This window comes from Mustela erminea, chromosome 5 (assembly GCF_009829155.1).
Source record: "Mustela erminea isolate mMusErm1 chromosome 5, mMusErm1.Pri, whole genome shotgun sequence".
NCBI lineage: Eukaryota > Metazoa > Chordata > Mammalia > Carnivora > Mustelidae > Mustela > Mustela erminea.
This window is the reverse complement of record NC_045618.1, coordinates 52,420,887-52,443,877: the sequence shown is the minus strand read 5'-3', so window position 1 is coordinate 52,443,877 and position 22,991 is coordinate 52,420,887. Positions and strand designations below refer to the sequence as shown.

The following is a 22,991-nucleotide window of genomic DNA, read 5'->3' as shown; positions in this document are numbered from 1 at the left end:
GCACCTATTATACTGTGGTCTTATTTGTATTTATACTGCTTGGATTTTGCTGAGTTTCATAGTATCTGGGATAATGCTTTTATGAATTCTTGGCAGTTAATTCTGTTCCTTGTCCCATTCTTTTTCTCCTCTTCTGGAATCCCAATTACATATATATTTTACCATTTGATCTTGCCCCAAAGTATATTAATACTATTAATATTTTTAATCTTTTATCTCTAATTCAGCTTGGATTATTTCTAATAACCTGTCCTCAGCATCTTTGGTCATTCTGTATGAATTGTCCACAGTTTTGGTCATTCATCCCATATAAAGCATTTCTTTGAATTTCAAAACTTGTTATTTTCAAATCTAGCATATCCATTAATATTTAGAGTTCATACTTCTCTGCCAAAATCCTCATCTACTTATTCATTTATCACTTATTTGATATATGTATAGTAGTTTTCTAAAGTCCTTGTCTGATAATTATATCATCTGGTAGCTTTTGTCTATAAATATTTTTCTATTAATTTTGAGATACTCTTCCTTGTTTTATTTTCTTGGCATAGCTCTTAATGTTTTTATTATATTCCTAATACTTCCAATACTTCCATCTTCAATGGAAAATGAAGAATAGTATTTAATTTTATTTTATTTTGGTTAGTTCTTCAGAAAGTTCAATCCTTTTCCTCTGTCCAAAAGTTAGAATGAGGGGGACACCTGGGTGGCTCAGTCAGTTAAGTGTCTGCCTTTGGTTCAGGTGAGGATCCTGGGGTCCTAGAATTGAGTCGCACATCAGTCTCCTTGCTCACCAGGGATCCTGCTTCTCCCTCTCTCTCTGCTTGCAGCTCCCCCTACTTATATGCTCTCTCTCTCTCTCTCTCTCTCTCTATCTCTCTGACAAATAAAACAAACTGAGGGTTCTGGAGGGGGAGAGTGGGCTATGGGGTGATCCTGGTGGTGGGTATTATGGAGGGCATGTTTTGCATGGAGCACGAGGCATGGTGCATAAACAATGAATTTTGGAACACTGAAAAAATTAAATTAAAATGAAAAATAAAAATAAAAAGAAGTTAGAATGAGGATCTGATCTTCAGATTCCTTCTTAGGAACTAGGTCTAGTTGAAATGGGGCTTAGAATAATCTTTAATTAAACTGAAATTAGCTCAGATTAGTTTACTTCAAATATCTGTCAATTGCCAGCAAGATCTTTTATCTTGCTGATACATGGAGATAGAAGGAGTTTGAGCCACACTTCAGATATTATTTCTTTCCCTTATGAATGATTCAACTCTAAAGATATCAAGATAAAGAGTCATATTGATATGAATACACTAATCGTAGGAGATCTTAACACGCCTCTCTCAGAATTAGACAGATCATCGAAGCAGAAAATCAATATAGAAACAAGAGCATTGAATGACACATTGGACCAGATGGACCTCATAGATATATACAGAACATTCCACCCTAAAATAACAGAATACTCATTCTTCTCAAGTGCACTCGGAACCTTCTCCAGAATTGACCACATACTGGGTCACAAATCAGGACTCAACCGATACCAAAAGACTGAGATTATTCCCTGCACATTCTCAGATCACAATGCTTTGAAACTGGAGATCAATCACAAGGAAAAGTTCAGAAGGAACTCAAACACCTGGAAGCTAAAGACCACCTTGCTTAAGAATGCTTGGATCAACCAGGAGATCAAGGAAGAACTGAAACAATTCATGGAAACCAATGACAATGAAGACACTTTGGTCCCAAACCTATGGGATACAGCAAAGGCAGTCCTAAGGGGAAAATACATAGCTATCCAAGCCTCCCTCAAAAAAATTGAAAAATCCAGAACACAGCAGCTGTCTCTACACCTTAAAGAACTGGAGAATCAACAACAAATCAGACCAACTCCACACATAAGAAGGGAAATCATCAAGATTAGAGCTGAGATCAATGAGGTAAAAACCAGAGATGTAGTAGAACATATCAATGAAACTAGAAGCTGGTTTTTTGAAAGAATCAATAAGATCAATAAACCACTGGAGACACTAATCCAAAAGAAAAGAGAGAAAGCTCAAATACATGAAATTATGAATGAAAAGGGAGAGATCACAACGAACACCAAGGAAGTAGAAACAATCATCAGAAGTTATTATCAACAGTTATATGCCAATAAGCTAAGCAACCTAGATGAAATGGATGCATTCCTGGAAAACTGTAAACTCCCAAAATTAAATCAAGAAGAAATTGACAACCTGAATAGACCAATATCTAGTAACGAGATTGAAGCGGTGATCAAAAACCTCCCAAAAAACAAGAGCCAAGGACCTGATGGATTCCCCGGAGAATTATACCAAACTTTCAAAGAAGAAATAACACCCATTCTCCTGAAGCTGTTTCAAAGAAGAAACTTCCTGACTCTTTCTATGAAGCCAGCATTACCCTGATCCCCAAACCAGGCAAAGACCCCACCAAAAAGGAGAATTTCAGACCAATATCACTGATGAATATGGGTGCTAAGATTCTCAGCAAGATCCTAGCAAACAGGATCCAACAGCACATTAAAAAGATTATCCACCATGACCAGGTGGGATTCATCCCTGGGCTACAAGGATGGTTCAACATTCACAAATCAATCAGTTGATAGAACAAATTAATAAGAGAAGAGAGAAGAACCACATGGTCCTCTCAATTGATGCAGAAAAAGCATTTGACAAAATCCAGCATCCGTTCCTGATTAAAACGTTTCAAAGTATAGGGATAGAGGGAACATTCCTGAACTTCATCAAATCTATCTATGAAAGACCCACAGCAAATATCATCCTCAATGGGAAAAAGCTTGCAGCCTTCCCATTGAGATCAGGAACAAGACAAGGATGACCACTCTCACCACTCTTTTTCAACATAGTTTTAGAAGTCCTAGCAACAGCAATCAGACAACAAAGGGAAATAAAAGGTATCCAAATTGGTAATGAAGAAGTCAAACTCTCTCTCTTTGCAGATGATATGATTCTTTATGTGGAAAACCCAAAAGACTCCACCCCCAAACTACTAGAACTCATACAGCAATTCAGCAATGTGGCAGAATAAAAGTCAATGTACAGAAATCAGTGGCTTTCTTATACACTAACAATGAAAACACAGAAAGGGAAATTAGAGAATCGATTCCATTTACTATAGCACCAAGAACCATAAGATACCTGGGAATAAACCTAACCAAAGAGGGAAAGGATCTGTACTCAAGGAACTATAGAACACTCATGAAAGAAATTGAAGAAGACACAAAAAGATGGAAGACCATTCCATGCTCTTGGATTGGAAGAATAAACATTGTTAAAATGTCTATACTGCGTAGAGCAATCTATACTTTTAATGCCATTCCGATCAAAATTCCACCGGTATTCTTCAAAGAGCTGGGGCAAATAATCCTAAAATTTGTATGGAATCAGAAGAGACCCCAAATCGCTAAGGAAATGTTGAAAAACAAAAATAAAACTGGGGGCATCACGTTACCTGATTTCAAGCTTAACTACAAAGCTGTGATTACCAAGACAGCATGGTACTGGTATAAAAACAGACACATAGACCAGTGGAACAGAGTAGACAGCCCAGATATGGACCCTCAACTCTATGGTCAAATAATCTTTGACAAGGCAGGAAAAAATATACAGTGGAAAAAAGACAGTCTCTTCAATAAATGGTGTTGGGAAAACTGGACAGCTATATGTAGAAGAATGAAACTCGACCATTCTCTTACACCGTACACAAAGATAAACTCAAAATGGATAAAAGACCTCAACATGAGACAGGAATCCATCAGAAACCTAGAGGAGAACATAGGCAGTAATCTCTTCAATATAGATATCAATACCTAAGCACTGAGTAATGGCTGAGAATATACAAATTCCCTCTGATTTTCATTTCTTTCTCCACTCTCCCTTTTCTGAGCAAATTACTGGTATAGGTGTCAGTGGTTGTTGGGGGAGAAGTTTATAAAAGTGGGCTATTTATTTTTGTGTTTGGAGCCTTTTCAAATACCAGTCTGTCCACAGCTTAGAGCTTTTTTCTCACCTCTACCAAATATCTCAGTCTATGGTAAAATCACTTCTCCATGTACCCGTATCCACCCCAGATGACTTGTCTACAGATAGAAAAACTGCCATAACTATTTGCTCATCTAGATGGGCTTTGTCTCACTCTGGATCTCAGTAATAAGGCTTCCTTGCTTCACCCACTCTTTAGAAGCCTCATAGAAACGTATAATTTTTATTTTGTACTTTTCTGTTGCTGATAATTTATGAGCAACATTCTTTTACAAGCTAACCACAATCAATGCTCTGTATTCTCATGACCTGTTTTTGAGAATAAAATTACAAGAATTTTACATTTTTCCTTTGTTAATTAACTATTAATTTCTTTTTTAAAAAAGATTGTATTTATTTATTTATCAGAGAGAGATAGAGAAGGAGCACACACAAGCAGGCAGAGGCAGAGAGAGAAGCAGGCTCCCCGCTGAGCAAGGAGCCCAATGCAGGACTTGATCCCAGGATGCCAGGATCATGACCTGAGCTGAAGGCAGTGGCCCAACTGACTGAGCCACCCAGGTGTCCCTTAACTATTATTTTCAATTTCCCATTTCCAGTTGTCTTCTTGGTATATAATTGCTTCATATTCATTTATTGAAGATTCTTGGGTATTAAATAAATTAATCTTTTATCATTTTACAATTTTTAGTTAATAATTTTTATGCATGGTTGCTCCCTTATACCATTCTGGAGTAGGGAGGAATTCAATTCTATTTCCATACAAGCCTCTATAAATAAGGAGAAAATAATTTACATATCCTTATGTGACAGGCAGATTTTTCCAGTTTTTTACATTTTACCTACACATATATTTTAACATATCAAATATAAGTATTTTTCTTTTCACTTACTATTTTTATATCATACTTCCCTGGCCTTTCTCACTTTCAAAATTATAAAACTATTATCCTACATTTTACCACTATTATTGCCATTGTTTTGTTTTCCAATAAAGCTGAAAACATACAAACAGGTTCCTCTAGGACCTTTGCATCTAGGGTTCCAAAATCTGACTACCAAATGTACTCATGTAAAACTTGAATTTAGAAAAAATTGGAGAGAAAGCAGTAACTTTAAAGGTATCCTCTGTCATGCTCCTGTACCCAGACTATGGCTAATTGATATAGTCTTTCAGTTAGTAGCTGGTAAAATGGCTTCTTGTTTCCCTATTCCCCTGATTATTTCAGAGGTAGATCACTTGGCACATTAGTTTTATACTGTTTTACTAGAAGTCATATCTGGATATCCATAATAAAAAATAGTCTTCTATCCCTTAAAAGATTTTATAAGTATCTAATTTCCCACACTAAACCCCATTACATTTAAAATAACTAAAGTAGTTTATGTAATCTCTAATAGAGTCTATAGTACCAAATAACTATCATTATCATAATGAATGAAATCAATTGAGGGCAAGGTTTAACATACAGGGAGAATTTATAAACAACCATTAGTAATAATCACGAAGCTCTGAAAAAAAACAAATGAAATAATTTAATGACATTTTTTCTATAAAATCGATTATTTTCCTTTCTTTCCCATTTACCAAACTGGGGTGGGGGAGGAATATACCTATCAATTGAGATATATATAAATATCTATAGATATATAGATATATATAGATATATTATATATATGGAGAGAGAGGCTTTTTTCCAAAAATGTCTTCAGAATAACATTTGTCTCTTGATGGTGTTTTGCAGCTTACTGATCTCTGCCCAGAATCTTGATGTTGCTCTAAACCATAGAAGAAAATATTGTGGATGAGTAACTCTCCTGCTTAAAATATTAACATGTATTCTTACAGCAATTGGAATAGAACTCCTTATCTCAACTTAAAATACCTTAGTGATTTGATCCTTAGAGTAACATATATTTTCCCCTAAGTCTCACAATTTTTCATCATACTCCAAATGAGAAACACTCAGGTATTTCTTTAGTATTCTTTATGCATATCAAGCCTATTCCCTAATTATGCATAACTCTCCTTCATTGCCTACAAAAGTACCTGACAAATAAGAGGTACTCAGTGAAAAACAATATTTGTTAAATGAATGTTTGATTTACAGCAAGAATTTCCTCTTCCTACTTTCTGTTATTAAATCCATTCAGCAGACCACATGCCGACTCAATAACCTCCTCATGGAAGTTTTCACTTCCTGGTTGCGAAGGGTATAAATCATAGGATTCATTAATGGAAAGATCACAGTATGGAAGAAGGAAACTACCTTGTCAGCTGGCAAGGCCCTGAATGGGCGAGTGTAGATGAAGATAGCAGGTCCAAACATGAGAAGTATAATAATAACATGAGTGGTGCATGTGGACAGTGCTCTGCTCTTCCCTTCAGAAGTAGACCCACGTATATGACAGAGAATGACTGCATAGGAAGATAAAAGCCCCAGGAAGCACAGGAGGGTCATCAGACCACTGTTGAAGACCATCAGAAGTTCCACCACAAAAGTGTCTGTGCAGGCCAGCTTGATGACTTGTGGCACATCACAGAAGAAGTTATCCAGTTGGTTTGGGCCACAGAAGGGCAAGCGGAGGATGAGGGCCACCTGGATAATGGAGTGGATGAAGCCTCCAAGCCACAGAGCCAACAGCAAGGCATAGCAGGCTCTAGGGTTCATGACAGTTGAATAGTGTAAAGGCCGACAGATGGCAATGTAGCGGTCAAAGGCCATCACAACAAGGAGTAATCCTTCCCCTCCTCCAAGGAAGTGCAAGAAAAAGAGCTGAGTGATGCAACCCCTGTAGGAGATTACCTTTTTCTCAGAAACAAAGTCCACCAGCATCCTGGGAGCTACAATGAAGGAATAGGATGCATCCAGGAAGGCCAAGTTACCCAGAAAGAAGTAGAGGGGAGCTGTGAGCCCAGGGTCTGATCTGATGGTGAGGATGATGAGGAAATTTCCAGGAAGGATGATGAGATAGAAAATTAAAATTAACACAAAGACCAGGAGCTGAATATCTCGAGACTGTGTCAGACCAAGAAGGATGAATTCTTTCACCACTGTGCTGTTATCATTTTCCATCTCCTCTGCCTACAGAACACCAGGAAGTAGAGAGTTTATCTTCATCTCTTGTGTCTATATCACAGTTCTTTTCAAACTAAAAGAGCATGTGCCACATCTGTTATACCATCACTTCCCCACAACCTAAGAAATCTTTCCTACCCATTATTCTTCTATATTTCTATCTGTCAACACCCTGGTTTGAAGCCACACTCTTCTGCTTCTTCAGTTCTGTGCTTCTATTTAACTGTTCTCTCACGTGAATACAAATGAAATGCCCCTGCTGTGGACTTGTTTATGATTTGCATGAGGCAAAAGAAAATGTCTCTGACTGAGAAAAATCTTAAATTCAGTTATCAAGATCTTCAAGTTTTTATTTGAATGGTAGTTGAGGTGGGGATTGGGGGGGGAAGCAAAGAGGACTGGCTGAGTTTTTTAAGGTGACAGAAATGTTCCATATCTTGACAATAATGGTTACAAGTGTCGGTTCATTCATTATTTGAAATATTTCCTTTTCCTCTGAGGAATATCAACCCACCTATGTGGTCTATGGTTTAAATTTATTAAATATAAAATTCTGGTCATTCTGGAGAAATTAAGATCTGTGGCTTATCTGTACAGTGGCCTTTAAATTGGGAATGTGGTCACTCAACATGCATAATTTAGTGGCATGAAAATAATAATAATAGAAATTCTATACATGCATTATTATATCCCATTCTTTGAAGTTCTATTTTTGAAATTTTTATACTTTACATAGAGTCATGGTGTGATTGAATGTAATATATACAAATAAAATGTAAATATTGCTTGTGCATGCTCTTTATTGCTGAAATGAAAAACTTAAAAAGTTTGAAGACTTTTGAACTAGAGCAAAATATTAGTGATTTAAAACATATTTCACAGAGGCACCTGGGTGGCACAGTCAGTTAAGCTTCTGACTCTTGGTTTCTGCTCCAGACAAGATCTCAGGGTCATGAGATTAAGCTTTGCATCAGACTCAGCACTCAGTGGAGTCTTCTTGAGATTCTCCCTCCATCTCATCCTCTGCTCCTCCCATTCACCCTCTCTCTGTCTCTATCAAGTAAATAAATCTTAAAAAAAAAAAAAAGTATTGGGTGCCTGGGTGGCTCAGTGGTTAAGCCACTGCCTTCGGCTCAGGTCATGATCTCAGTGTCCCACATTGGGCTCTCTGCTCAGCGGGGAGACTGCTTCCCTCTCACTCTCTCTGCCTGCCTCTCTGCCTGCTTGTGATCTCTCTCTGTCAAATAAATAAACAAAATATTTAAAAAAAACAGTATTTCACATGCTTTCAGTTACATAGTGCACCTGTTTTTAAATATTTTTGTGGAATATGGAGTGTGGAAAGGAGGGTAAGAAGGATCCAATAACTAAATGTAATATGAGACAGAATGAAAGAGGGAAAGAAGGAAGAGAAAAGTGATAAAATCCCAAATCAAGAAACCAATGGAAATTTTTACAACAGCACATCTATTCAAAACATAAAAATACCTGTTTTTGTGTCTAAACCTAAATAGATTAATTAGTAACAGAGGTTTCCATGTATAGTCTAAATTGGAAATTATGAAAGAGATAATTTACATAACAAAGGCACATATATAGACAAACACATTGTTTCCTAAGCAAAACTAAGCACAAAAATGTACAAATGGCACCACCCAAATCAGTTTTCTTCCTTTCTTTTGTCTTTTCTTTTTTTGTTCTTTCCCTTTTCCTTCCTTCCTTCCTTTCTCTTTCTTTATTTCTCTTTTTTTCTTTCTTTTTCTTATCTCTCCTTCCTCCCACCCTTCCTCTCTTCCTTCCTCTTCTACTTAAGCATTCATTGGCTTCAATATTTATCATTCCTTCTGTGCATAAAGGTGCTGTTAGAAAAATGAATCAGAAATCCCTCTCTACTTAACTCCCAAGTAGTGTGTAGATGCACACTATTATGTTCTGGTTATTTCATAGTTTTTCAAACACTGATGCTGTCTTTAAGACATCAAAAAGGGGGGGGTGGTGGAGTTCACCTGGGTGGCTCAGTTGGTTAAGCATCTGCCTTTGGTTCAGATCATGATCCCAGAGTCCTGGGATTGAGCCCTGCCCTGCATCAAAATCCCTTTAAAAAAAGAGAGAGAGAGAAAACTTTAAGTACCTCTAAGGTTAAAGTTTGCAGGTTCTTCCACTGTATCTTGTGCTTTGTTTTCAATCACAAGCTTCTGTTATTCTATTAACTCTTTAACAGATGGGATTCATTATCCTCTAACATCCCTCACTTCTCTCAGTTGCTATGTGATAGGTAAATTTAATACTAAGTATTAACATATCCAAGACAATTAGTATTTTACCAAAGGTTTTGTATATCCACAATAAATTAATTTTAAATACTGACAATAACTAGATATATATTATTGTGAATAAATAAAAGGTGTTGTTGTATCACTCAATACATAACTCCTATATTAGTCTAATTATACTATAATTCTGACATTACATTCCATGACAGTAAATGTTCCACCAGAAGAGCAGTAATATGTTTACATTTATTCCTTCTTTCTATTCTTCATTAATATAAAGATAAAAACATTTACTTCTCTAGCAGTCCAACACTACTCTTACACAGCAGAATCACCTTCTAGTGGGAAGAACAATTACTAATTATCTTACCTTTATTCTTAAATATCTCTTCTCACAAAGGAGCCTCTCACACATTGATATACACAGCCAATTTGTGATGTAATAGAGAAAGGACTTAGGGAATTTGAAGGCTAACCAAGCTATAGAATGCTTTCAGTGGGAATTATTAGCATGCCAGCAAGATACAATCAAAGATTAGACTTGAGACTTGTTAGGTACAAATGTTCAAATACAAATCAGTTAAACAGACACTATGCCACTTCTGGGATTTATAAAATCAACATTCCATCAGTGACAGAAACAATGGGAATACAAGCATATTTATTAGGTTTCAGAAAGGAAATTATTTCATTTTTTATATTGAAATTCAAAAAGAGAAAAATGGTATAACTGATAGAAAATCATTGCCAAATCTAGATAAAAAATATTGTGGTCAAGTAGGTGGTAAATATGTTGGATTCAACATATTTCTGGTTACAAAAAGATAGGCAAAGGCAAAATAAATGATGCTCACAAAATGTCCTTTACATAGTCCTTCCACATAAAGAGAGGATGTTCTCCCAAGTAGATCCTATTATACCCTTGGTATTTGTTGTTTCTATGTTATACATAATTGTCTCCTATGCTCTCCTAAAGCAATAATGAAAAACTATTTCTTTTTAATTAAATATTAAACAGAAAAAATAACTAAAAATCATGTAGTAGAAGGCATCATAATTTAAATTTTAGATAATTTTCTTTTAAAGAGAAAGATTTTTAAGTTATTTTAAAAATTTAAATACTATGGGTTGCATGGAGCACTGGGTGTGGTGCAAAAACAATGAATACAGTTATGCTGAAAAGAAAAAAAATTAATGTGACAAGGAGCAGGAGGAAAAAAATTTAAATACTAAACATAAAATGTTTTCTAAAGAATACAGTGCACAATCAAAGACATTTCATCATCATACAATCATAGTAGGACTTCAACACCCCAGTTACATCAATGGACATATCATCCCAACAGAAAATCAACAAGGAAAACAGTAGTTTTGAGTGGCATACTGGACCAGATGGATTTAACAGACATATTCAGAACATTCCATCCTAAAACAGCAGAATACACATTATTTTCAAGTGCACACAGAACATTCTCCAGAATAGACACATATCAGGCAACAAAACAAGTCTCAACAAATACAAAAGAATCAGTCATAGCATATATATTTTCTGACCAAAATACTATAAAACTAGAAATCAACCACAAGAAAAAATCTGGAAAGAAGACAAATACATGGAGGTTAAATTATATGCTAATAAGGGATGGGTCAACCAAGAAATAAGAGAAGAAATCACAAATTATATGGTAATAAATGAAAATGAAAATGCAACTGCCCAAAATAGCAGCAAAGTGGTTTTAAGAGGGAAGTTTATAGCAATACAGGCCTATCTCAAGAAGTAAGAAAAATCTCAAATAAACAACCTACTGTCACACCTAAAGGACCTAGAGAAAGAACAGCAAACGAAACCCAAATCCAGCAAAAGAATGGAAGTAACAAAGATTAGAGCAGAAACAAATGATACAGAAACTGGAAAAAAAAAAAAAAGAACAGATCAATGAAACCAGGAGTTAATTATTTGAAAACATAATCAAAATTGATAAACCTCTAGCCAAACTGATCAAAGAGAGAGGGAGGGAGAGAGAGAGAGAGAGAGAGAAAGGACCCAAGTAAATAAAATCACTAATGAAGAAGAGAAATAACAACCAACACCACAGAAATACAAAGGATTGTAACAGAATGGTATAAAAACCCATATGCCAACAAACTGGACAACTTAGAAGAAATGGATGAATTCTTAAAAACATATAATGCACCAAAATTAAAGCAGGAAGGAATAGAAAATTTGAACAATCCCAACATGAAATTAAATCAGTAATTTAAAAACTACCCACCCACCCACAACCCCCCCCCAAAAAAAGTCCAGGACCAGGCAGCTTCACAGACAAATTCTAACAAAAATTTAAAGAAGAGTTAATACATATTCTTCTCCATTCCAAAAAATAGACGAGGAAGAAAACTTCCAAAATCCTTCTGTGAGGCCAAACACCAAAATTAGATAAAGACACCATAAAAAGAATTCCAGGCCAATATCTCTCATGAATATAGATGCAAAAACCCTCAACAAAATATTAGCAAACCGAATTCAACAACACATTTTTAAAAATCATACACCACAATCAAGTGGGATTCATGCTCAGGATTCAAGGATGGTTTAATATTCACAATACAATCAGCATGATATGTCACATCACAAGAGAAAGGGTGAAAAACATTTGATAGACAGGAATCCATCAAAATCCTAAGGGAGAACACAGGCAGCAACCTCTTGGACCTTGGCTGCAGCATCTTCTTGCTAGACACATCTCCACAGACAAGTGAAATAAAAGCAAAAGTGAACTGTTGGGACTTCATCAAGATATAATCACTTGGTGTGGTACATAAACAATGCATTCTGGAACATGAAAAAAAATAAATTAAGATGTTAAAAAATTTTTAAAAGTAAAAATCGTATAGTTTTACATTTTAAAAAATTAAAAAAAAAATAAAAAGATAAAAAGCTTTTGCACAGTAAAGGAAACAGTCAACAAAACTAAAAGGCTGCTTACAAAATGGAAGAAGATATCTGCAAATGTCCTATCAGATAAAGGGCTGCTATCCAAGATCTCCAAAGAACTTACCAAACTGAACACCTAAAGAACAAGTAATCCAATAAAGAAATGGACAGAAAACATGAACAGACATTTCTCCAAAGAAGACATATAAATGGCTAGCAGGCATATGAAAAAGTACTCAAAAATCACTTGGCATCAGGAAAATACAAATCAAAGCCACAATAAGATACCACCTCATACCTGTCACAACAGCTAAAATTAACACCCCTGGAAACAATAAATGTTGGTGAGGATGTGGAGAAAGAGGAACCCTCTTACACTATGGGTAGGAATGCGAACTAGTGGAGGCACTTTAGAAAATGATGTAGAGGTTCCTCAAAAAGTTAAAATAGAACTACCATGTGACCTAGCAAGTGCACTATTAGATATTTATCCAAAGGATACAAAAATGCTGATAGAAAAGGGCATATGTTCCCTGATGTTTATAGCAGCATTATCAACAAAAGCCAAATTATGGAAAGAGTCCAAATGCCCATCTACTGATGAATGGATAAAGAAGATATATATATCATATACATATGATATATAATATATATATGTGTGTGTGTAATATCACATACATATGTGGATGTATGTGTGTATATATATGTGTGTGTGTGATATATATATACATATATCTTGTATACACACACACACACATACAGACACAGGAATACACTCAGGCAGCAATGAGAATGAAATCTTGCCATTTGTAACAAGTGAATGGAAATAGAGTGTATTATGTTAAATGAAATTTCAGTCAGAGAAAGACAAATACCATATGATTTCACTCTTATGTGGAATTTAAGAAAGAAGACAGATGGGGGCACCTGAATGGCTCAGTTGGTTAAATGTGTGACTCTTGAGTTCAGCTCAGGTCATGATCTCAAGGTCCTGGGATCAAACCTCACTATGGGCTCCCTCTCTGCTGTCTCCCTCTCCCTCTGCCCCTCCACCTGCTTGTTCTCTCTGTGTGTCTCTCAAATAAATAAATCTTTTTTTTAAAAAAAGATGAACATAAGGGGAGGGAAGAAAAAAATAGAATAAGATGAAAACAGAGAGGAAGGCAAACCATAAGAGACTCTTAACATTGTTTAGAGAATAAACTGAAGGTTGCTGGAAAGGAGGTGGGTAGGGGAATGATCTAAATGGATGATGCATATTAAGGACAGCATTTGTTGTGATGAGCACTGGGTGTTATATGATGAATCACTAAATTTTACTCCTGAAGGCAATACTATACCATATGTTAATAAATTAAAATCTAAATTTTAAAAAAAGCAAGGTCCATATATGTGGACCCATGTAGTTTCAAAAAGTGTTGTGCAAGAGTCAACTGTATAATTTTTTATAAGATATATCTTAAAGTAATGGAAATGATAATGTACCTAAGAAAAAAATCTAATAAATAATTGGTTTCCTTTCAAAAAAAAAAAAAAAGAGAAAGAAAAGAAACAAACAAACAGTAAAATATGGGCAGAAATCTCCCCATCTTAGAGTATGCTATAGTCTATTATCACTAAAGACTAAGATGTGAGGTGTTTTTCATAACCATATATAGACATAATGAGTGACCTTTCCTCCTAATGTTTGAAACAACACTCATAATTAGCCTGATGGTCTAAACTAGTAATCAGAAAAAGGGGTTCCTGGGTGGTCAAGCATCTGCCTTGGGCTCAGGTCATGATCTTGGAGTCCCCGGAACCATGTCAAGCTCTCTGCTCGGTGAGGAGTTTGCTTCTCTCTCTCCCTCAGCTCCTCCTCCACTGCTTGCGCTCCCTCTCTCTCTTTCACTTACTCTCTCTCTCAAACAGATAAATAAAATCATATATATATATATATATATATATATATATACACACACACACACACACACACAGAGTCCTTTGAATGGAGACTTCTTATTCTGCTGGGAAAATTTTATCATTTTAAATAATCTTAGAAACAAAATATCATGAACCAGTTTCCCTTATAGAGTCAGCAATGTAGCACCAAACATGGCAAAAAAAGGTTCCTGTTCCTGGGGACTTTACATTCAAATGCATGGAGAAGACATTAAACAAACACACCAGGAAGGAAATAATATGATAGTGGTGAGCGCTATGCTGGAAAGGGTTTGGGGAAGAGGCTGCTGTGCTAGGTGAGGTAGCCAGAGAGAGCCTTTCTGAACAGGTGACCTTTCAACAGATATCTGAATGTCTAGAATAATCCCACTGTGTGAAGACTTAAAGAAAGAGCTGATAGAAGACCATGAAGCAGGAAGAAGATGGTGCACTAAGAAGCAGAAAGGAGGACAAAGAAAGGCCACTGTTGCAAAAGAGTGGCCAAATAGAAAAAAAAAATAGGCAAGAGAGAGAAGAAGGCCCAGAGATAGATTAAATGTCAACTGATCATCATTCTATTTGAGATATTATAAACATTTAAAAGATTATTCTGGTTACAAGTAAAGAATCGGTTTAGAAGGCAAGAATGAAATCAAGAGGACCAGTTAGGGAGCATTTGAAGTACCATAGACAAGAGAGGATGGTAGGTTAGGCTAGGAGGTGGAACAAGAGATGGAGGTACAATTGAATACCAAAGATATATTTTGGAGAAAATGTCAAGGGGACTTATTGATGGACTGGATATGAGAGATGAAGAAACAAAGATAACTCCTGAGATTTTGAATGGCATAACTGGGTGGATGGCTGTATAACTTACAAATATGGAGATAACTGGAAAAGATAAGGGTTAGAAATCAGACATTCTGCTTTAAACATTTTATTTTTTTCCTTTTAAAAATAAATAATATACTCATGTTTCAAAAATAAAAATTAAAAAATAACTTGTACAATGAGAAATTTCCTTCACAATTCGGCCCTTCATGTGTCCATTTTGCCCCACACACATATCTCCCCTTGTCCTCCATGTTACTTGTTATGCTCCACAAATAGGTGAAACCATATGATAATTGACTCTCTCTGCTTGACTTATTTCACTCAGCATAATCTCTTCCAGGCCCGTCCATGTTGCTACAAAAGTTGAGTATTCGTCTTTTCTGATGGAGGCATAATACTCCATAGTGTCTATGGACCACATCTTCCTTATCCATTGGTCTGTTGAAGGGCATCTTGGTTCTTTCCACGGTTTGGCAACCGTGGCCATTGCTGCTATAAACATTGGAGTACAGATGGCCCTTCTTTTAACTACATCTGTATCTTTGGGGTAAATAACCAGGAGTGCAATGGCAGGGTCACAGGGAAGTTCTATTTTTAATTTCTTGAGGAATCTCCACACTGTTCTCCAAAGTGGCTGCACCAACTTGCATTCCCACCAACAGTGTAAGAGGGTTCCCCTTTCTCCACATCCTCTCCAACACATGTTGTCTCCTGTTTTGCTAATTTTGCCTATTCTAACCAGTGTAAGGTGACATCACAATGTAGTTTTAACTTGAGTATCCCTGACAGCTAGTGATGATGAACATTTTTTCGTGTGTCTGATAGCCATTTGTCTGTCTTTATTGGAGAAGTGTCTGTTCATATCTTCTGCCCATTTTTTGATATGATTGTTTTGTATGTGTTGAGATTGAGGAGTTCATTATAGATCCTGGATATCAACCTTTTGTCTGTACTGTCATTTGCAAATATCTTCTCCCATTCCATGGATTTCCTCTTTGTTTTTTTTTTTTTGTTTGTTTGTTTTTTTTTTTAATTAATTAATTTATTTATTTATTTATTTTTATTTCCAGCATAACAGTATTCATTATTTTTGCACCACACCCCGTGCTCCATGCAATCCGTGCCCTCTATAATACCCACCACCTGGTACCCCAACCTCCCACCACGCGTCCCTTCAAAACCCTCAGATTGTTTTTCAGAGTCCATAGTCTTTCATGGTTCACCTCCCCTTCCAATTTCCCCCAACTCCCTTCTCCACTCTAAGTCCCCATGTCCTCCATGCTATTTGTTATGCTCCACAAATAAGTGAAACCATATGATAGTTGACTCTCTCTGCTTGACTTATTTCACTCAGCATAATCTCTTCCAGTCCCGTCCATGTTGCTACAAAAGTTGGGTATTCATCCTTTCTGATGGAGGCATAATACTCTATCCCCAGGGGTACAGGTCTGTGAATCACCAGGTTTACACACTTCACAGCACTCACCAAAGCACATACCCTCCCCAATGTCCATAATCCCACCCCCTTCTCCCAAACCCCCTCCCCCCAGCAACCCTCAGTTTGTTTTGTGAGATTAAAAGTCACTTATGGTTTGTCTCCCTCCCAATCCCATCTTGTTTCATTGATTCTTCTCCTACCCACTTAAGCCCCCATGTTGCATCACCACTTCCTCATATCAGGGAGATCATATGATAGTTGTCTTTCTCTGCTTGACTTATTTCGCTAAGCATGATACGCTCTAGTTCCATCCATGTTGTCGCAAATGGCAAGATTTCATTTCTTTTGATGGCTGCATAGTATTCCATTGTGTATATATACCACATCTTCTTGATCCATTCATCTGTTGATGGACATCTAGGTTCTTTCCATAGTTTGGCTATTGTGGACATTGCTGCTATAAACATTCGGGTGCATGTGCCCCTTTGGATCACTACGTTTGTATCTTTAGGGTAAATACCCAATAGTGCAATTGCTGGGTCATAGGGCAGTTCTATTTTCAACATTTTGAGGAACCTCCATGCTGTTTTCCAGAGTGGCTGCACCAGCTTGCATTCCCACCAACAGTGTAGGAGGGTTCCCCTTTCTCCGCATCCTCGCCAGCATCTGTCATTTCCTGACTTGTTGATTTAGCCATTCTGACTGGTGTGAGGTGATATCTCATTGTGGTTTTGATTTGTATTTCCCTGATGCCGAGTGATATGGAGCACTTTTTCATGTGTCTGTTGGCCATCTGGATGTCTTCTTTGCAGAAATGTCTGTTCATGTCCTCTGCCCATTTCTTGATTGGATTATTTGTTCTTTGGGTGTTGAGTTTGCTAAGTTCTTTATAGATTCTGGACACTAGTCCTTTATCTGATATGTCGTTTGCAAATATCTTCTCCCATTCTGTCAGTTGTCTTTTGATTTTGTTAACTGTTTCCTTTGCTGTGCAAAAGCTTTTGATCTTGATGAAATCCCAATAGTTCATTTTTGCCCTTGCTTCCCTTGCCTTTTGCGTTGTTCCTAGGAAGATGTTGCTGCGGTTGAGGTCAAAGAGGTTGCTGCCCGTGTTCTCCTCAAGGATTTTGATGGATTCCTTTCGCACATTGAGGTCCTTCATCCATTTTGAGTCTATTTTTGTGTGTGGTGTAAGGAAATGGTCCAATTTCATTTTTCTGCATGTGGCTGTCCAATTTTCCCAGCACCATTTATTGAAGAGGCTGTCTTTTTTCCATTGGACATTCTTTCCTGCTTTGTCGAAGATTAGTTGACCATAGTGTTGAGGGTCTATTTCTGGGCTCTCTATTCTGTTCCATTGATCTATGTGTCTGTTTTTGTGCCAGTACCATGCTGTCTTGATGACGACAGCTTTGTAATAGAGCTTGAAGTCCGGAATTGTGATGCCACCACACAACCAAGGCAGTCCTGAGAGGAAAATATATAGCGGTACAAGCCTTTCTCAAGAAACAAGAAAGGTCTCAGGTACACAACCTAACCCTACACTTAAAGGAGCTGGAGAAAGAACAAGAAAGAAACCCTAAGCCCAGCAGGAGAAGAGAAATCATAAAGATCAGAGCAGAAATCAATGAAATAGAAACCAAAAAAACAATAGAACAAATCAACGAAACTAGGAGCTGGTTCTTTGAAAGAATTAATAAAATTGATAAACCCCTGGCCCGACTCATCAAAAAGAAAAGAGAAAGGACCCAAATAAATAAAATCATGAATGAAAGAGGAGAGATCACAACTAACACCAAAGAAATACAAACTATTATAAGAACATACTATGAGCAACTCTACGCCAATAAATTTGACAATCTGGAAGAAATGGATGCATTCCTAGAAACATATAAACTACCACAACTGAACCAGGAAGAAATAGAAAGCCTGAACAGACCCATAACCAGTAAGGAGATTGAAACAGTCATTAAAAATCTCCTCTTTGTTTTCTTGACTGTTTCCTTTGCTGTGCAAAAGCTTTGGATTTTGATGAAGTCCCAAAAGTTCATCTTTGCTTTTGTTTCGTTTGCCTTTGGAGACATATCTTGAAAGAAGTTGCTGTGGCTGATATCGAAGGGATTACTGCATATGTTCCCCTCTAGGATTCTCATGGATTCCTGTCTCACATTAAGGTCTTCTATCCATTTTGAGTTTATCTTTGTGTACGGTGTAAGAGAATGGTCAAGTTTCATTCTTATACATATAGCTGTCCAGTTTTCCCAGCACCATTTATTAAAGAGACTGTCTTTTTTCCACTGTATATTTTTTCCTGTTTTGTCGAAGATTATTTGCCCATAGAGTTGAGGGTCCATATCTGGGCTGTCTACTCTGTTCCACTGGTCTATGTGTCTGTTTTTATACCAGTGCCATGTTGTCTTGGTGATCACAGCTTTGTAGTAAAGCTTGAAATCAGGTAATGTAATGCCCCCCATTTTATTTTTGTTTTTCAGTATTTCCTTAGCAATTCGGGGTCTCTTCTGATTTCATACAAATTTTTGGATTATTTGCTCCAGCTCTTTGAAGAATACTGGTGGAATTTTGATCAGAATGGCATTAAAAGTATAGATTGCTCTAGGCAGTATAGACATCTTAACATGTTTATTCTTCCAATCCAAGAGCATGGAATGGTCTTCCATCTGTTTGTGTCTTCTTCAATTTCTATCATGAGTGTTCTATAGTTCCTTGAATACAGATCCTTTACCTCTTTGGTTAGGTGTATTCCCAGGTATCTTATGGTTCTTGGTGATGTAGTAAATGGAATCTATTCTCTAATTTCCCTTTCTGTATTTTCATTGTTAGTGTATAAGAAAGCCACTGATTTCTGTACATTGACTTTGTGTCCTGCCACATTGCTGAATTGTTGTATGAGTTCTAGTAGTTTGGGGGTGGAGTCTTTTGGGTTTTCCATATAAAGAATCATGTCATCTGCAAAGAGAGAGAGTTTGACTTCTTCATTACCAATTTGGATACCTTTTATTTCTCTTTGTTTTCTGATTGCGGTTGCTAGGACTTCTAATACTATGTTGAACAAGAGTGGTGGGAGTGGGCATCCTGGTCGTGTTCCTGATCTCAACGGGAAGGGTGCAAGCTTTTTCTCATTGAGGATGATATTTTCTGTGGGTCTTTCATAGATAGATTTGATGAAGTTCAGGAATGTTCCCTCTATCCCTGTACTTTGAAGCGTTTTAATCAGGAACAGATGCTGGATTTTGTCAAATGCTTTTTCTGCATCAATTGAGAGGACCATGTGGTGCTGGGAAAACTGGACAGCTATATGTAGAAGAATTAAACTCAACCATTCTCTTATACCATATACAAAGATAAACTCGAAATGGATAACAGACCTCAACGTGAGACAGGAATCCATCATAACCCTAGAGGGGAACATAGGCATTAACCTCTTCGATATCAGCCACAGCAACTTCTTTCAAGATATATCTCCAAAGGCAAAGGAAACTAAAGCGAAGATGAAATTTGGGGACTTCATCAAAATCAAAAGCTTCTGCACAGCAAAGGAAACTGTCAAGAAAACAACGAGGCAACCCACGGAATGGGAGAAGATATTTGCAAATGACAGTACAGACAAAAGGTTGATATCCAGGATCTATAATGAACTCCTCAAACTCAACACACACAAAATAGGCAATCATATCAAAAAATGGGAAGAAGATATGAACAGATACTTCTCCAATGAAGACATACAAATGGCTATCAGACACATGAAAAAATGTTCATCATCACTAGCCATCAGGGAGATTCAAATTAAAACCCCATTGAGATATCACCTTACACCATTTAGAATGGCCAACATTAGCAAGACAGGAAACAACATGTGTTGGCGAGGATGTGGAGAAAAGGGAACCCTCCTACACTGTTGGTGGGAATGCAAGTTGGTGCAGCCACTTTGGAGAACAGTGTGGAGATTCCTCAAGAAATTAAAAATAGGTCTTCCCTATGACCCTGCCATTGTACTACTGGGTATTTACCCCAAAGATACAGATGTAGTGAAAAGAAGGGCCATCTGTACCCCAATGTTTATAGCAGCAATAACCACGGTCGCCAAACTGTGGAAAGAACCAAGATCCACTTCAACAGATGGATGGATAAGGAAGATGTGGTCCATAGACACTATGGAGTATTATGCCTCCATCAGAAAGGTGAATACCCAACTTTTGCAGCAACATGGACGGGGCTGGAAGAGATTATGCTGAGTGAAATAAGTCAAGCAGAGAGAATCAATTATCCTATGGTTTCACTTATTTGTGGAGCATAGCAAATAGCATGGAGGACAAGGGGAGATGGAGAGAAGAAGGGAGTTGAGGGAAATTGGAAGGGGAGGTGAACCATGGGAGACTATGGACTCCGAAAAACAATCTGAGGGTTTTGAAGGGGCGGGGGGTGGGAGGTTGGGGGAACCAGGTGGTGGCTATTAGAGAGGGCATGGATTGCATGGAGCACTGGTGTGGTACAAAAACAATGAATACTGTTATGATGAAGAAAATTTAAAAAAAAAAAAGGACACTTAGTAATCTTCAGCAAAAGGACAAAACAGGATAGTAATATCCTTCTGAGCAGAGAGAGAAAAGAATGAGGTTAAGGGGCATATAGCATATTCCAAAGGAAATGGTAATACACTTATTTTTTTTATGTGATAGGTGTGCCTGGATTTATATTACTATAATTTCTTTTGTTTAATTTTCTACTTCAATTCAATATTGTTAACATATAGTACATTATTAGTTTCACAGATAGAATTTAATTTTACAGATAGAATTTAGTTTCACAGAATCATTAATTCATCAGTTGCATATAACATCCATTGCTCATTACATAAAGTGCCCTCCTTAATGACCATCACCCAGTTATCCCATATCCCCACCCACTTCCCCTCAACTAACCATTAGATTGTTTTCTATAGTTAGGAGTCTCTCTGTTTTTATCTTGTTTTTCTTTCCCTTCCCCTATATTCATGTGTTTTATTTCTTAAATTCCATATTTGAATGAAACCATATGGTATACATTTTTCTTGGACTGACTTATTTTGCTTACCATAATGTCCTCTAGTTCCATCCACACTGTTGCATATGGCAAGACTTCATTCTCTTTGATGGCTGCGTATGCACGTGTGTGTGTATACACACACATACATACATACATACATATATATACATACATACATACATACAACATACATACATACCACATCTCCTTTATTCATTCATCTGTCAATGGACATCTGAGCTCTGACCATATTTTGGCTGTTATGGACATTGCTGCTATAAACACTGGAGTGCATGTGCCACTTTGAATCAGTGTGTTTGTATCTTTTGAATAAATACCAAGTAGTGTAATTGCTGGGCCATAGGGTAGCCCTATTTTTAACTTTTTGAGGAACCTCTGTACTGTTTTCCAGAGTGGCTGCACCAGTTTGCATTCCTACCAACAGTGTAAGAAGGTTCCCCTTTCTGCACATCCTCACCAACATCTGTTGTTTCCTGTGTTGTTAATTTTAGCCATTGTGACAGGTAAGAGGTGGTATCTCATTGTGGTTTTGATTTCCCTGATGCTGAGTGATGTTGAGAATTTGTTCATATGTCTGCTAGCCATTTGTATGTCTTTGTTGGAGAAATGTCTGTTAATGTCTTCTGCCCATTTCTTGACTGGATTTTTAGGGGTTTTTTTGGTATTGAATTTGGAAAATTCTTTATAGATTTTGGATACTAGCCCTTTGTTTGATATGTCATTTGCAAATATAGTCTCCCATTCTGCCAGTTCCCTTTTAGTTTTGTTGACTGTTTCCTTTGCTCCACAAATGTTTTTATAATAATTAGAGCAGAAATCAATAATAGAGAAATTTTAAAAAAGAACAAATCAATGAGATTAGGAGCTGGATCTTTGAAAGGCTTAGTATGTCTTTAATAAGACTAATAATTAATAAGTTAATTAATAATTAAGACTAATAACCCCCTAGCCAGAATTACCAAAAGGAAAAGAGAAAGGACCCAAATAAAATTATGAATGGATGAGGAGAAATCATAACCAACACCAAAAAATATAAGAGAATATTATGAGGAATTACATGCCAATAAATTGGGCAATCTATAAGAAATGGATAAATTCCCAGAAACATATAAACAACCATAACTGAAACCTTAAGGAAGAAATAGAAAACCTGAACAGACCCAAAACCAGCAAAGAAATTGAAGTAATAATCAAAAATCTCCCAACAATGAGAGTGCAGGACCAGGACCTAATGGCTTCCCAGGGGGAATTCTACCAGACATTTCAAGAATAATACCTGGTCTTCTGAAATAGAAGGTAATAGGGATGAAATAGGAGGGAAAACTTCCAAATTCATTCTTGGAGGCCAGTATTACCTTGATCCCAAAACCAGACAAAGGCCATTCTCAAAGGAGAATTACAGACCAATATTGCTGATGA

The 22,991-nt window shown here is 36.8% G+C and overlaps 1 protein-coding gene across 1 annotated transcript; it reads right to left on the bottom strand.

The window, feature by feature from the left end:
- Nucleotides 1-6,178: 6,178 nt before the first annotated feature.
- LOC116589937 (olfactory receptor 4N4) lies at nucleotides 6,179-7,105 on the bottom strand. The gene has a single exon (XM_032341673.1). The coding sequence runs from the start codon at nucleotides 7,103-7,105 to the stop codon at nucleotides 6,179-6,181; it is 927 nt and encodes a 308-aa protein (XP_032197564.1).
- Between the last annotated feature and the right edge of the window lie 15,886 nt (nucleotides 7,106-22,991).

What these genes read in the sequence shown, in the direction of transcription:
- LOC116589937 (XM_032341673.1), bottom strand. Translation starts at nt 7,105, where the DNA reads ATGGAAAATGATAACAGCACAGTGGTGAAAGAATTCATCCTTCTTGGT.